General features: G+C 37.8%; 1 protein-coding gene across 1 annotated transcript in view; it reads left to right on the top strand.

The window, feature by feature from the left end:
* Positions 1–16,151, top strand: part of wdr11 (WD repeat domain 11) — a 49,634-nt gene that overhangs the window by 15,595 nt on the left and 17,888 nt on the right. The window contains exons 10-12 of the mRNA XM_026308998.2: positions 1,420–1,596; positions 11,310–11,394; positions 13,920–14,026. Of these exons, the coding sequence (XP_026164783.1) occupies positions 1,420–1,596; positions 11,310–11,394; positions 13,920–14,026 (369 nt within the window). The remainder of the gene's footprint in view (positions 1–1,419; positions 1,597–11,309; positions 11,395–13,919; positions 14,027–16,151) is intronic.

Raw genomic sequence — 16,151 nt, forward strand, 5'->3', positions numbered from 1 at the left:
TCAACACACCAGTAAATCACTGAGGTCATTAACATTGGTCAACTTGATAACTGAGGCCACAGCTTAATGTAGCAAACATTATTGGTTTATTTCTACAGTCAGATTGAGTGAGCTTGTCCACTTCAGCTTTGTGTTCGATTGGTAAAGCCCATTTGGAAGTTTTATTATTAAGACTGCTAATGAGCTTTGCTACAAATATGTATGTTTCTGAAAAAAGAGAAAGACATAACTGCTCAGTTCTTTCCATGCTCAAAAAGATTAGGTTTAACCAAACATGTTTCAGCTTAGGCAGCTTTGTCAGGAGATGAATGACACTGTGCCATAGGATCCGATGTTGGGTGACTCACACCTGCACAAAATTAGGACATGTCTGTCTGTCTCATGCATATGCAGCCTAATCTGTGTCAGGAGCTGCTTTGTGATGCTTTTTAATAGTTGGTGTTATTGCAGTCTGTCCTTTAGCTTTATGTGGTATCTTGATGGTTTGCATCTTAATATTTATTTCATTGGTTTGTATTACATTTTGCCTGATGTCTTTGTTTATTGTAATGCGTAACACCCCCAGGCATATTTGCCTGATTGTTTTCTGCTGAAATAATGTACCCTATTCATAATGAACATTTTTGCAAGCTAGTGAACTGGACAATTAAACTGCAGCTTAATGAAATATCTAAACGGATGGTTGCTAAATCTAAATCTTGTCCAAATCTTCTTCCCCATTATGGATACAGTAAAATCAAAGTATCTTTCTCCTCAGTTTTCATACAAAATAGATAACAGGCTATTCAAGTTACTGAGAACCTTTAGACTAAAGTTGTGATGAAGGTGATAATTTCTTAAGGCAGGCTTCACCTGCCAGACATATCGTTAAAGAGAATCAACTTGGATCAGGGACTTGGATCAGAAGCCTAAAAAAAAAAAAATGAACACGTCTACTTGAAACACTAATTACACTTATTAATACACATAATGTATTTCTGTATAATTTAGGGCTGCCAAAGTTAACATGATAAAAATTACCTAACACAAATTCCTTTTAACGCCATCAATTTTTTTGACATGTGATTAATGCACGAATTTTCTTTGATTATGACCCTTGGCCTAACTCATAGTTTGGACAATATTTGTCATTGTTGCAAAAATAATAAACATACATTTGCATAAAACAAGCATATTTGTCACTCCAAATGTTTTAAGTAAAATTTGAAAATATCCCTTAAAGGTACATTTAGAACAACAGACAAATTGATTGACAGTAAACATTGTAATACTGATTTATGGCACAGATGACCTGTGCTAAGATTTCTATATTTTAATGTGTTTTAATGGTTTTTTTAATTGCTTCATAGCTAAAATAACAACTGCAAAGTTTTAGTAATGCCCACCTTCAACCTTTCCATGTTGTGTTTTCATCTTTAGGTCAGACATTGATAGCTGGTGAGGCTCCTCCTCCATCATCCAACCAGCAAGAGGTCCAGCTGAAGTTCCTGCTGACTGGCCTGCTGTCTGGTTTGCCACTGCCACCATTTGCCATCCGCATGTGCCCACCTCTTACCACTAAAAACATCAACTACTACCAACCCTTGCTGGCTGTAGGTATGTAATAATACACCATTCACACATGTACACACAAAACCCATCTGATCTCTGCTCCATGAAATACTGAAAGTGGTGTAAAGGAGCAGTTATTTGTTGCATAATGTTCTCAAACACAGCAAATTGTCTAATATACCAGCATCATTAGAAATGCAAAACTCTTAACAGAAAACTGAAGTAAATATCGGTAAATACTTTGAATAAATACTGAACTATCATGTACTATATTTGTCTGTAGTATCAAACAGTTAGAATTAAACAAGGACAACATGCAGTTTATCCAGCTTCAGTAGATATGAAGATGAGGTTTTCATTTTTTCTCCAATCAGGCAGGGGTGTAAAAGCTGTTTAGTCAACTGGTGGTGTTTTTGACTCACATTCTGCAATCAGTGATTTTTAGCTTGATGCTGGTATTAGCATGGCAGCTCATTATTGTCTCATTCAGCGTCACCATGCTTTGACTTATGATATTAACATTCTATAGGTAATTGGAATAAGCTCATCAATAATTTAATTAAAAATATGAGAAGTGTCATTAAATGTTTGGAGTTAACAACTCAGCTGTGACATAAAGTGACAAATTGCCATAATGATCCAGTGATCCAAAAGTAATGGAGTTTTTTTTTTTTTTTTTTTTTTTATTCCGGTTGAGTTTTATATTTAAATAACACCATGTTTAGTGTGGGTGACATGCTCTTGCCTCACTGCAAAAATGTTCTGGGTTCAAATCTGCCCAACCTGGAGCCTTTCTGAGTTTTCATGTTCTCCTGTTTTTTGTCCAGGAGCACTGACTTCCTATAGGAGTTTATTCTTACGTTTATTCAGAAGAACTGGCTTTCAGTTTGAGAGTGTGATTTCTTCATTACATGTTCAAATTACATAACACTTTCTCTCAAAATCTTGACCTTGCTCTGAAGTAGTTCATGCTCGCTCTCAGAACTGTCAGTCTGCTCCCACATATAAAGCTGCTTGGACAAACCCCCCCTGTGTTGGTGCTTCTCTCCTCCTTCTCACATTCAGGCCGATGCTGTGAAACTTCATACTCTCACTCGCTCCTGGATTTTTGTGCAACTACCCTGTCAAAATCCGCCAGCCAATAGGAAATAGCTGTGTAAAAAAACTTTACTTACTTAAGTAAAATTAAGCATTTAGAGTTGTACTTTTAACAAAGTAGGAAGATATGAACATAAAAATCTACTTCACATATTAAATTTGATTAAATTATGACCAAGGTGGAGCTAATTATTTGAAGTAACTTGCATGCTACTACAAGCTGGTTAGCTCGTGAATTTCCTACTGAAAATCTGTTTTATGGTTAGACTGTAGGTTGGGTTTATTCATCTGATTCTGAAAATAAACTAAAGTTATCAGATAAATGTAGTGCAGTAAAAATTGCAAGACATGTCTGAAATTTAGTGAAGTCCATATATGTAAAGTGAATCCAGCAGCTATTTGGCCATGATCATTTCATTGGTCAGCACTGTAGTGGCCTCCTTTCTGGCTGATGGATAGTGATAGTTTTTTCACAAAAATCTGAGCATGGGAGCAGATAAACAGTCAATAATGGATAGATTTTTATGTGTAGTTTTGCAAAGCTGTCAGATGACTGTTTTTTGTGTGCGAAGTACTGCTGTTTTTGCACTTTTGGAAACCTCTGAGTTGTATTTATCCTGTTACCATGGAAGCCATCAGTGCAGCTGTCAAACCTTTATGATTGACCTATAAGAAGACATCGATTAACCTGCAGAAGTAAACTCCATTTACAGATCAATGGTAAGAAAAATTATGTTTTTCAGCTTTTTAATTTGTAGTTGAATCACATTTTAATGGCTGCTGGACCTTAAGTCAAGAATAACTGTTGTTTATTAGGGATTTGGTTAGTAGCTATTTTTGCACTGTTAAAGCTACAGTAATCTGTTAGTAACTACTTAGTGAATTCAACTGTAAAGTGTTAAATATTAAATTGTCATCTGGGCCTGTTGTGAATATATCTTTTAGGTACTACACATTTATCACATTTTTGAGGAGTTTTCCCCCCTAAATGATTGTCTTTATTTGATAATGCCAGAGCTGATTCATGGATGGTGGACTTTGTGGTAGAAGAGAGCTGTAGTACCAAGAGCACAATGAATTCACCAGCAGAAATAAGTTGCTTTAACTGTGTGTAGTATTTTAAAATTTTTAACTATTTTGTTATTTTCTATTTCCTATTTATACATTTTAAGGTGTTAAGGTGTAAATTGGTCGCTAGGAAACGCCTTGAACTTTTCCAATTGAAATAAATTTAACATAGTAAACAGGAAGTCATCAAGTAATTTTTACCTTTTTTTTTTTTTCTTGGCTTTTTGGCAGGTTGATTATGGGGCAGAAATTCCCTTAACAGCTTTCACCTATCCGACTAGGTATTTGCTCAGATTACCAGCTACTATCTACTGCAGGGAGGATAATACTGTAACTGCTCACATTAAAGCAGCTTCAATAAAATGATCTTAAATTGTGTTCTTTAAAGATATTAACCAAAAGTATATTAACTTTTGTGTAGACAACACCATCCCCACAAGGACAGTGAAGTGTTTCCTCTACAATTTTCCTTTGGGGATTAATAAAGTGCTCTGTTTCAAAATATATAATCCAATAATAAATATCTACAATAATGATATAATTTTATTTAGCTCAAATCACACTTAAACCCAGAGACTAATCGATGATATAATAATTTTAATATTAAATAATAATTTATGCAATGTACTGACTGAGGGTGGGCTGTAAGAGGTGCTGCCATTACAGTATTGGGATCTAGTGGAATCTTCCTGCCTGAGCCAGAAAAATAGCAACACAAAGATTACAGTTAAAATGGCAATAGCCGTGGAATAAAATCAATGCAGCTCTGCAGGTTAACTCAGCATTTTGATTTGACTGATTTGAAAAACATGAAATACTCTCAGCAGCCAATTCTGCATCCATATGGACTAAAAATTGTGTTGGTGGGACAGATTAGGACTGGTGATTGGTTAGGGCAAAATAATCCCCCTCCCAGTGACATGAATACAGTGCTTGTCAGAATAACGAATAGGAAACATACTGACAGTTCAGTGTGATTATTAGGCTACAGTGGTATTACAGGCAGAAAATTTCAGGGTTCATTATGTAGAACACAATGAGATTAGACAAAAGAACCCCCCCTCCATTTTTCACTTCTGCCATGTCCAATTTTAACTTGTATGACATGACCCCTTCTTGTGTAATTAGGAAATGTGCATTATTTAATATCTTTCTACACACTTGTGATGGCTTTTCTGTTCCTAAAAGGAGACCGGCCAAAGCCCAGGGAGACCTCATGATGGGGGTGAGGGAAGATTTTGTAGATGACTACTTGATCAACACCAGCCTACCCACAGGATAGAGTAACCACATCACTGCAGCTGGTGTGGGAAGATATTCAGGCAATTAGCACATTTGAAGGTTCATCAACATATCCATGTTAAGGAAAAGCCTTATGTCTGTGCCGAGTGTGGGAAGATTTTCAAGAGATTGCATTATTTGAAGCCTTACATCTGTGACCAGTGTGGAAAGATGTTTAGAAGCTCAAGAACTTTTGCGACTATATGAGAAGACACACTGGAGAAAAGCCTTACATCTGTGACCAGTGTGGGAGTAGGGTTTATCGTATAACACATTTCATCAGCAGATCAACACAATAAAGAAGCCTTACGTGTGTGACCAGTGTGGGAAGAGTTTCAGGACATCCCAGCATCTAAAGGTTCATCAACTAATCCACACAGGAGAAAAGCTTTACCTGGAAAGATGGTCACAAATCCAGGAACCTTTTACCAACATATGAGCATCCACACGGGACAGAAGCCATATGTCTGTGACCAGTGTGGGAAGAGTTTCAAGGAATCACAAAATGTAACAGTTCATCATGTTGACATGTCATCAATGTACAAACACAGTTTAAAACTTTATATTATATTTGAATTGTATGAAACAAGTAGCTAGGTGACATGGTTTGTAAGAAATCTGTGAAATTGCAGAAATATCTCAACAATAAACATATTCATACAACTTAAGTTGTCAGATTTGTTTTATTGTTGCTGCCAAAGCTGCAGCAGCAAACATACCTACACCAGTCAGTCAAGCTGGGGTACACCTTCTCATTCAGCGGCGTTTCTTTATTTTTATTCGTTTCTATATTGTAGATTAATACAGAAGACATCAAAACTATGAAATAACACATAAAGAATTTGGGTTTGACAGGCAGCACGGTGGCTTAGTGGTTAGCACTGTTGGTCCTGGGTTCATAACCTGGCAGGGGCCTTTCTGTGTGGGGTTTGCATGTTCTAGTTAGACATGAGCGGGTATAGATAATGACTGAATGATTAAATAAGTGTTGGTTTGATGGCTGGCATATTTTCAAACAGCTTCATGAGGTAGTCACCTGAAATGCTGCTCCAACAGACTATGCTTGAGTGCTTGCAGCTTTTTTAATACTCTGCTGTCCAGCTCATTACAAGCTGTGTCAGTTGGCTTTAGATCTGGTGGTCATGGAGACCAGGTCATCTGATGGAGCCTACATACCTCTGGCTCTTGGTCACAAAGCTCTTACATAGCCTAGATATGTTTTGGAGCAATGCCCGTTGTGAAAAAAACAAATGATGGTTCCACTAAACACAAACTACATAGTAGTGGTTTATAATTTCTGATACTTAGGAATTTAATAATTGAATAGTGGAATTATCATATGATTTACAAATGCAGTACTTTGGGTGTTTTTTGTGATATTTGTCGAAATGTGCTCTGTGTCACTGGTTTCATTTGTCGTTCTCATCTGTAACTAGTAGAGATTTGGGTCGTTGAGAAGAAACAGCTTGTCAGGTTTGATTTATGAAATGTTGCTGCACGACAAGGATAGCACAGAACATCCAGCCAGTGATGTGTTTTGGACGGCACAGGGCTGAATGATCGTGCAGCTGCAGCTACACAGTTTATACGATTGCACACCCAATGAGACATAATAAGTGCTGGAAATGAATTGCCCAGCAAGACCTCAAACATCAGTTCATCATGAAACAGGAAATGAACAGCTATTGATATGAACGCAAATGTTAAGCGAAGCAGGCCTTTACCTCAGAACTATTATCACACATGCTTATTTATATAGTCTGCATAAGGAACTGAAGTGATTAGGTCTAGTCAGATTACCCAGGTCAGCAAAATGCATTGCTCTAGGTCTCAATTTAAATTTGCCTTTAAATGTTGTCTTGTATTATGCTCTTTACAGTTCAATTAAGTGAAATTCCCATATTTGACTTTAAAAATGTTAGGATTTCTTAAATGCAATGGCCACCTCAGTATATCTGAATATATAAATCATTGGTTGTGATTTTGACCCTTTAGAGGAAGAGAAGGAGTAAGTAGCAGTCACAATCAAATTTGAACTCTCAGCAAATGATGCATAAGGCATAAACCTTAATCTGAAACATCAGCCTCTGTTATTACTCCCTCGAGTAAGCTGCTGGGCAAGAGAGCAAAGTTTTTGTTTTTTTTGTGCATGTGCATGCATTCAAACTAATGCACCGACTTTCATTTAAGGCCCAGTTGTACTGCTGTTTTATCCCAAAAGCAGCAAAGCTTCGGTTTAGTTGTCAAGCTGAAAAATAGGCTACACTCAGTCGCCCGATGTTGCCCACATAAATTAATCATACCTCAAAGATAGATTGCCTCCCGTAGACACACAGACAAGCGGATGAGTAATAACACCTTCAACCTACACATCTTACAACCATTTTCACTGAGTTCCTTTGTTTCTCTGATATGTGCTTCACGTCCACAATGGTGGGACACTGGTCTCTTAGGTTCACTGATCATAATTACTTAATGACATCAATCATTTTAAAAGGCCTTAAGGAATCACCACTGTGGTTCTCCATCTGTTATTTGTCTGTGGTGTGTTTTGTTAAAGGTTAAAGTGCACCTCTACCTAAAAACAACAATCACCTCCATTCTCGCAAAGGCAGCCATTACAGAAAGACTTTTCAGTCAGAGACCTGTTTCTTTTTTTTCCACAATCAGTATATGACTTTGGAGCATGTCACAGATGGTGTGGGGTTAACTCAGCACAGCTGGTTCCCAGAGTTGCTCTGAATCTAAAACTAGAATAGGGCAATTGAGTTTTCTGTGCACATCATTTGTCAAGTCCCCATGGTCATCTTCTATAGCCAAGAAGCTAAATAGTCTCTAGCTGCATTATTGAAATGTGCCTTTTGTTCCACTTCCTGTGGGCTGAGCTGTGAATCATAAGTTTGGGGGACCGGATAATTACATTAGAGATTTAGATGGAGGACATCAAGGCTGATAAAAGATAGAAGGTATGTCCAGGTTATTCAAAAGCTCCATCATGTTTAATTAAAATAGTATCTTGAGACTAGTGTATTTTTTTTAAAATTTTTTTATGGGACCCAATTTGTTCTATTAGCACAGTTAGGAATAATACAGATTCCTCCGCAATAAGACGGAAGTTAAAATGGCATTAAATATTGTTATATTTGGTTTCTTGAAATATGCTGCCTGTTATACCATGCTATCTAAATTGATTGCATTTCTGGGTTATAGTTGCAATTGTAACTTCCTAGGTAATGATGCCAAGGTTGGTACTGTGACAGGTGTTCTGGCAGGCACTGGCAAGCTGTCACCTCTCCTGTTTAATAAGACCTAGAGAATACACCTGATCAGTAAATCCAGAGTGATCCATGGATGAGTCCTTGGCAGATACAGTTCAGTTTGTTTTTTGGCTTCCCTTCCAAACTGTATTAGGGTTCTCCGTAATGTGAGTTAAAAAAGGGGATTCACTGAGTGGGGAATAGTCAAGGTTTGACACCTCTTACTAGATGCAAATTCCTTATTGATGGTGTGAAGGCACTGGAGGTTGAAATTTCCATCCACAAGTTCTTTATAGTTAGTCAGAAGGCAAGACTTCTTGTCTGTTTTCTCCATTTTTGTCTTGTGTCAGTCTTCCTTACTCTTTGACTCCAGGTTACACAAGCTGTGCAGCCAACGTAACTACCCAGAAGCACCACTGTCTAGTCTCCTGTCTAAAAAGCTGTTATCTCTGTCAGACCTGACAACTCTGTTACAGATAGTTACAAGCCCCAGAGCTTTCCTTTTCAATGGCACGTACACAAACATAGACAAATCAACATCCTAATCATCTGATAGTGGCATGACTAATTTATTTATTTATGCTTGCCCGATAGCTATTTGCCACATTGTTGAGATCTGAAAAAGTGAAACACCATTATGAGTAGACTAAAGTATCAACACGGCAAAAACATAAATCTGTCAGTTGCAAAATGTGGGGAAAAAAACAGCTATGTCATGATATGATGGTAGCTACTTAGACATGCATTTCACATAGCAACAAAATGATCAAATGAACTGATCATCTTTCTCAGCTCCAAAGGGAATACCAGTTATGTTTGCAGTCCAAAAAAATACTTTTTTCAGTGTGTTCAGTTTGGGATAATCATTATCTTCAGCCACATTACACTTATTTGTAGAGTTTGGTTCAAGTGGGGATAATTTGGCTCTGTCGTCAGCTGTGGTGTTTTTGGATTGCTATCAAATTTAATTTTAATGGAACAAATGGTGCAATGAATAGATTCATATCATTTGGGGTTCTGCTGCTCTAAAGAAATTCATTACATTAGTCATTCACATGGGGAAATGAGATTGCATGTGTAGGAAATAAACAAATCATATAATTTGTAGCTAGTTTTTTTTTTTTTTTTGTGCCTCATCTTTAGAACGCTGCTACAATTTTTTAAATTATTGTAATAACCAAATCATTTCCTGTGTTTTAGGATGAAGCAGAGATATATTGTAGAAGGAAATTTTATTTATGACAGATTTTCAGACATGTTTGCTACAGTGTGTTGTGAACTTTTAGCAACCTTGAAGAACTCAGGAATTACTGAGCTAGTCTGGTACAAAACTTTTCATAAAAACACAACTTGATTTATTTATTTATTTATTTTTTTTACACACTGAAAATTTGCTATGAATTAAACAAGATAGAAGGTGTTGATTGGACAGCTGTATAGTGTGGGCAGATTTTGAACCCTTTGGAGAGAGCTCTTCCCCCCTTGTTTCTAATCTTCATACTAATCTTCTAATCTAACATTGGCAAGAAAGAGAAAGATAAAGGTGCTTAGACTCTTGTTTGTTAATGCTTCAATACTAGCTCAGTGAGCTGCAAAATAAAAAGCTGTCAAACATTTATCCAAGATACTGCTCACAGCATAAATTTAAAATCACTACACTACTACTCACTACACAAATCTTTTGATTTGATGACTGGCTGCCCTGAATTTAGCTTGTGCGTCTCATATATTACAGTGTATTCTGGGAAAAGATGCCAATTCCTATTTGCTGTCATTTATCAAGATTCTGTCCCGGAATCAAAATAAAAACTTTTCAGAAATACTGCCACACCAGCCTTAGGTCATCTGGGGCAAGAGGATCTTGTAGATCATCACGATTAAATAAAAATAAAATAAAATAAATGGCCTGTGAGGTTTCTCGGAGAGAGGAGTACGTATATGTCGATATCCATCCATTTCCTGATTTCTTGACACCCTGCTGAAAACACCTACAGTCCTGCGCTGCACATCATCTATCAGCTACACAAGGAGCAGTAAAAAGGCACACACACAGAGACGCCCATGGGACACTGTGTATCACTAACTCCAGATGTTTTGTCAGCATGTGGTCATCTTGCCAAAGCTCAGTGCAGACAGTGCTGTCCTTTGCAGATGGACCAGGCACATCGGCCAACTTCCAGCACACTCACGATAATTACAAAATTTTAATGTGCTGCTGCACCTTCCCGTATTCTCCACGAACTTAAAAAGAAATTCCCCCAAACCTTCTTACACACTTTCTAAACATTATAATGGACTTTTGATTTGCCCTTGCATCTGCTGCAGAGTTTTGTTCGCCATGCTCCCTAATTGAGTCATTATTTTAATTGCTGTGTCTTTCAGCGTCCTTGCTTCAGTTATAATCTCAATAGTATTTTGCAGTTTGCAACTGCTTGTTTGTCCCATTAATTTACGAATACCCTATGGCTTTCTATAAAACCATGAAATGCTGTTGTAATCATTTATGGGAAATTTCCATATAGTAAATAAGTTGTCAGCTTTCTTTGGTTCAGTGGTAAAATGTAATTACAGGCATATATATATCAAAAAATATAATTCATTATTGGAAATAACCACCTATAACATCAGTGCACAACAAACTGTGGCACATCGAATAATCAGCTAAATCAGCAAAAATGAGCTTGTATGTCCTGTAACAGAGGAGCTTGAATGTGGCATCACTTGTTCAAACTTGTTCATGTGTCAAATGTCACATGTTGTTATCAGGTGCAGTTTGTGGAGGGATAGAGCTGTTGTGCTGTATGTCAAACTACAGATAAAAAGCCCCAGAGTTCCCAGGCTATAACTTGACTGACACAGAGTTTGATGTACTGCTTCTTTCCACACCTACTGCTGTGACAGGGAACACGCACAAGTGACACTCTTAACACCCTGTCTTTCTGGTCTGCTGGAGGCCAAAAGCTGCTAAGACAAGTAACTGCATGGGTTTCAACTTGTCATCTGTCTATCCCCCTCACATTTTTATGCAGTGCTTTCTGTCTGTGTTTTTTTCAGGTACCAGTAATGGCTCTGTGCTGGTCTACAACCTGACCAGTGGTCTTCTCCACAAAGAACTCAGTGTCCACTCTTGTGAAGTCAGGTAAGTTTCTGTGTAGTTAAATGTTTACAACAAGGTAGAACATTTTAGCATAAATTTTGCTCTCACTGTGCCACTTATGTAGATGAAATATCTGTCACATAACACATTGGATGAACCCTAGTGGCCTGTCAGTGCGCTTGAGGCAAATTGATTTTCTGTTTCAGGCTCATTAGAGTTTGCAGAGGCAATTGGCACTTACATAATTAGAAGGCCATATCAGCTCTTGTGTGTTAAAGAGAAATAATTTAGCACTGTATCTTGCATTAGAGTGGGTTTTATCTGATTATCTTCTCATAGTGCTTCACCTCAGTAAGATGCTCTTGAGTTTACTTACAAGTAAAATGAAATAAGTTCAAAAACACATTAAGTGGTTGAAGATATGGTAGAGATTTACTTTGCATCGTAGTAACGTTGCTGTTATACAACTAATAAAAGCCACAGATAAAAATGCTTCTAAAGTGACAACCTGGTTATATATGTTGTACTGTATAGTGGTAATGGAACAGAAAGATTGTCACCATCCACTATGTCATCGAGCAAAGCATATTTAAAAAACCGCGTGTCACAAAATGTAACAGAACGGTTTCTTTCTTGAAGTGTGCTATAAAGTTCCTGACAACAATCCTGTAAAAGCATTGAAATACTTGTATTTTACTATGAATATATTGATCAGTATAGTTCTAGTTCAGATTAGTCTAATGTTACATATCCATGCAAAGCTGCTGATTTAACAGGTAGGATACAGAAACGTGTAGTACATGTTCATTTAACACTAGCAAATATACAGCACTGTCGGTGTCAGTTCACATTTAATTTGGAATAAATTGCCTATTACTGACCCTTCTCACAGTGGACATTTTGACTTGTCCAGCACAGGTGTTACTAATAATGTGGGCTGTGGTATCATGCATGCTGATTCACTGGAAACCATACAGTAAACAGAGGAGAGCCTTCATTAATGTTATTAGTTATTCTATGACAGGTCAAAAGGAGAAAAGCTGTAATGAGTCTGGGTGAACTGCGTTTTGTATAAGTATCATTTTCAGTTGTAATAAGGAATAAATTGTTTGATGAAGGTGCAAATAGAGCCAGAATCTTTTCTCTGTAATGTTCCTCACAACGCTGCACCATTTCCTCCAGTCTGAGTAGCTAATTAATCAAGCTGTCAATCACACATCAAAGGTACGTTCAGAGCGGTATTCTATATTAGGAAGCTTCTTCACTCTGATCCTAACCAAGCAGCAAAACATAAAACAAGGGCAGTGGGAAAATATCGAACAGTCGTTTTATGGCATTTCTCAGACTCAGTCACAACACCAACCATTTAGAAATTCAGAATTATCCACTTCTGCATGATGCAAATTGAAGCTATAAAGAAGATACCTGTTGTAAAGCATCGTATGAACACCTGAATGTCGTGACCTTCAGTTGGCCGACATACATTTACACTCTTTTGTCCTGTTATTGTGGGGTCTGTTGGTTATTATTGTGAGTGAGGGGTGCCGCACTGAAAGAGGATACAGTCAGAACGCTGCACCAGAGCAAAAGCCAAATGTCAACAAAGACCAGGCTGCGCTTCATTACTTAGCATTCTCTAATGAGCAGTAAAACTATTTCACCAGGATTAATTAAGCACGAGATTGAATCAGCTAACTCTGTTAAGAGATTGATTGGGAGCAAACACCATTCATCCAAGCAGAACCAGGCTTTCTTTAATGAGAGAAGTTGGTGTCCACAAATGCGAGACTCCAACAAACTTTAATGAGCATTGCAACACAAGCATGAGCTACTTCAAATTTCTGGAGCTGCTACTGTCTGTGTGCCGGCTAAAGTGAGTGATTATGCAGTTTGCTTTCGTTGCCTGGTTTCTAATGTCACTGTGACACGTGGAAGCACATGACACGACAAGACTTAGTTTAGGTGTACTTGAACCCCTTGTGTTTTGTAAATGTCTGTTTCTTCTAAAGTAGAACAGAAAAAGTAGGAAAATGTAATTAATAAATAAATAGCCAGATATTTGCATCAAAGTAAAGCTATCAAATACCCCCCTTATGTTTAATCTCTTCCTCTACAGATGCTTGTAGAGCACCGCTGTCATTTCCAGAGCTATAACATGCAGTACAACGTTACATTCAAAGCTGTATTTGATGTGGTAGAAAGAGCAGAGGTGCTTATGGAAATGAGTCCAGCAGCCCTTGCCCCAGTACAGCCAAGCCAAAAGAGGCCTGGCTATTTAGCATCTCATTTACATTTACTGGGGAAATTGACTAATTAATCATGTGGCTATTTACCATCTCATTACAGTGGAGTTTGTGCTCCCTGAGCTTGGCCGTCTTTCCAAAAATATTCATATCTCACACAGGCTTGATTTGCTGTAGATTTTCTATGCCTTGATGTTGGATTTGGTAGACGTATTAGAAGAAGAACCTTGTGTAGGAGCTGCACTGTAGAAATATTATTTATTTAACTAAGCATGTGCGTTTGTGTGTGTGTGTGTGTTTGTACGTGCGTATCTTATTCCACAGGGGGATTGAATGGGTGAGTCTTACCAGTTTCCTATCTTTTGCCACTTCTGCGCCCAACAACATGGGCCTGGTGCGAAATGAACTGCAGCATGTCGACCTGCCTACTGGTGAGATATCTCATGTACCTGAGGGTGCACTTTTATATTGGCCTTTGTTCCTTAAATTTCTGTTTGATTCAGGGTTGCTGCAGCCTCAGTGGCAAAGAAAATAGACACTTATATCTCTCACGTCCTCTAACTTTCCCTTTTTGTCTGTCATTCTGTGTCTATGTGGACCTCAGAGAGACTCTTCTTGTTCTCCTGCAGGGGACACTGCTCTGAATTAAGGTTCAAACTAAACTGTGTTCAGGTACCACCAAGGAATGCCTAGCTCTGAAATGAGAGCCTATTATGAGATCCTGCAGAGTAACTTATATTCCTGTCTGAACCCACTGAGGGACCTATAGAGTTTCTGCACCAGTAGTGTGACCACTGTGTGCTTTCACCTCCAGGCAGTGGAAATGCTGCATTTTCTTTGCAAAGAGAGGGGAGAGTTAGAAAGTAACCTGAAGGTCATGTAACGAGTGGTTGGGAAGGAATGGTTAAAGGTTTCAGTAAAAACAACTTTGGAATCATACAATATATATTTATATATGAGGATATATGCAAGAATTAATATAATGTTTATCCAATTCTGGATACAAATGATTAATAAGCACTTTTATGGTTTATAAATATATATACATATAGTTACTATTCTTTTTATGTTTAGCCACTTTCAAAAAATTAACCTTAATGTGTTATACTTGAGAATTTAGCATGGACATAATAAAGAAATATGGTGATTTTAATGGTTTGGTCACAAAAACTCTATCCCCCAATTCAGGACAATGAAGAGGCTGAGTCACTTCTTTAATGCCTTTCTCTTAAGCACCAGAGTCATCAAAGTTAACAGTCCACGCCATGGCTTTGGTTACAGGCCCACTCACTTTCCAACACACATATAGATAATTGTTTTTTTTTTTCTTGCAAGTTCAGATGAGTTCAAGTGACTCAGATCCTCTAAGGTGTCCTTAATGGGGATGGAGAAGGTGGTAGTGCACATAGACTGTGTGGTCTTGTCTTTTCTGATGCATTTATGTGTCACTAAGAGTTGAAAAGATTAACGTCAGTTAAATCTGTGTGTGTTCAGCACAGAGAAACATTAGAGCTAGGGTGTGTATAGTATGAAGACAACTTGTGCTACATGAAAAAATAAAAAAAGCAAGACGTGATTTAAAAATCTATAACAGAGGGACTCAGCAGTATAGGTTTTTTTAGTCAGCCTATTTGAGTTGGAGAATAATTCATACAGTATGTCTTCATGGTTTTATGTCAGACATTTAAATGACAATTATACCATCCAGAATACTAAATGCTGCACCACCTGAACATCCTGGACCAGGTTCAGTAAGACTGCAGCCAGACACAGAATTTGTTTCTTAAGCATGCATTTGTCTTATTTTTTCAGAGGAAGTGAACATATCTTTGCATAAGCAACTTCTAAAATAGAATAGCACTGAAAGAAGTTCTGCACTTAAAGATTCTCTACCTCACTTCTTGGTCTAATCCGCTAAGGCAGACATCTTATGCCATTTACAGCTGGAGCATTTTCTGATGAGATTTGAGAGTCTGTGATGAAAACCATCTTCCTTTCTTGCCTTACTCAATTGTGGTGATACATGGTTCCCTTAGCAGTGAGAGCAGCTGTTCTGGATTAATGTTTTTTTTTTTGTGTGTGAAACAATTTTTTTGTGTGCTGCCATAACTGGGGAGTGTGGGTGTTGAGAAGTGGTATTTAACTCAGTTTCAATTGCCACACATGCAGTATAAACATGTATACAGATGAGGACACTGTTTACACTTGGGTAATCATGGCAGGTACCATTTGCCCAACACTTGGAGGTAGCTATTTACGCAATCATCCTTTATTGCTATATTTGCTGCACTGTGAACTGTAGTCAAGACTGAGATGTGTATGTGTGTGTGTTTATGGATGCAGATTTGACATGTGATTAGAGTCTGTAGAGTGATAATCTGAAGAGTGAGATGCAGTAATTGTTACTCAATTACATGACCCATTCTGCTGTGGAAAACAAAAAAAGGAAATAGAGGCGAGAGCTGCATTAGCCTTGAGGGGACAATAGGTCTCCAAAGTCTTTTTCTACACCATATGCTTTGTTATTTCCTCCCCTCTGGTACACAACAGCTGCTG

The sequence above is a fragment of the Mastacembelus armatus genome, chromosome 15 (genome assembly GCF_900324485.2).
Source record: "Mastacembelus armatus chromosome 15, fMasArm1.2, whole genome shotgun sequence".
In the NCBI taxonomy this organism is placed as follows: domain Eukaryota; kingdom Metazoa; phylum Chordata; class Actinopteri; order Synbranchiformes; family Mastacembelidae; genus Mastacembelus; species Mastacembelus armatus.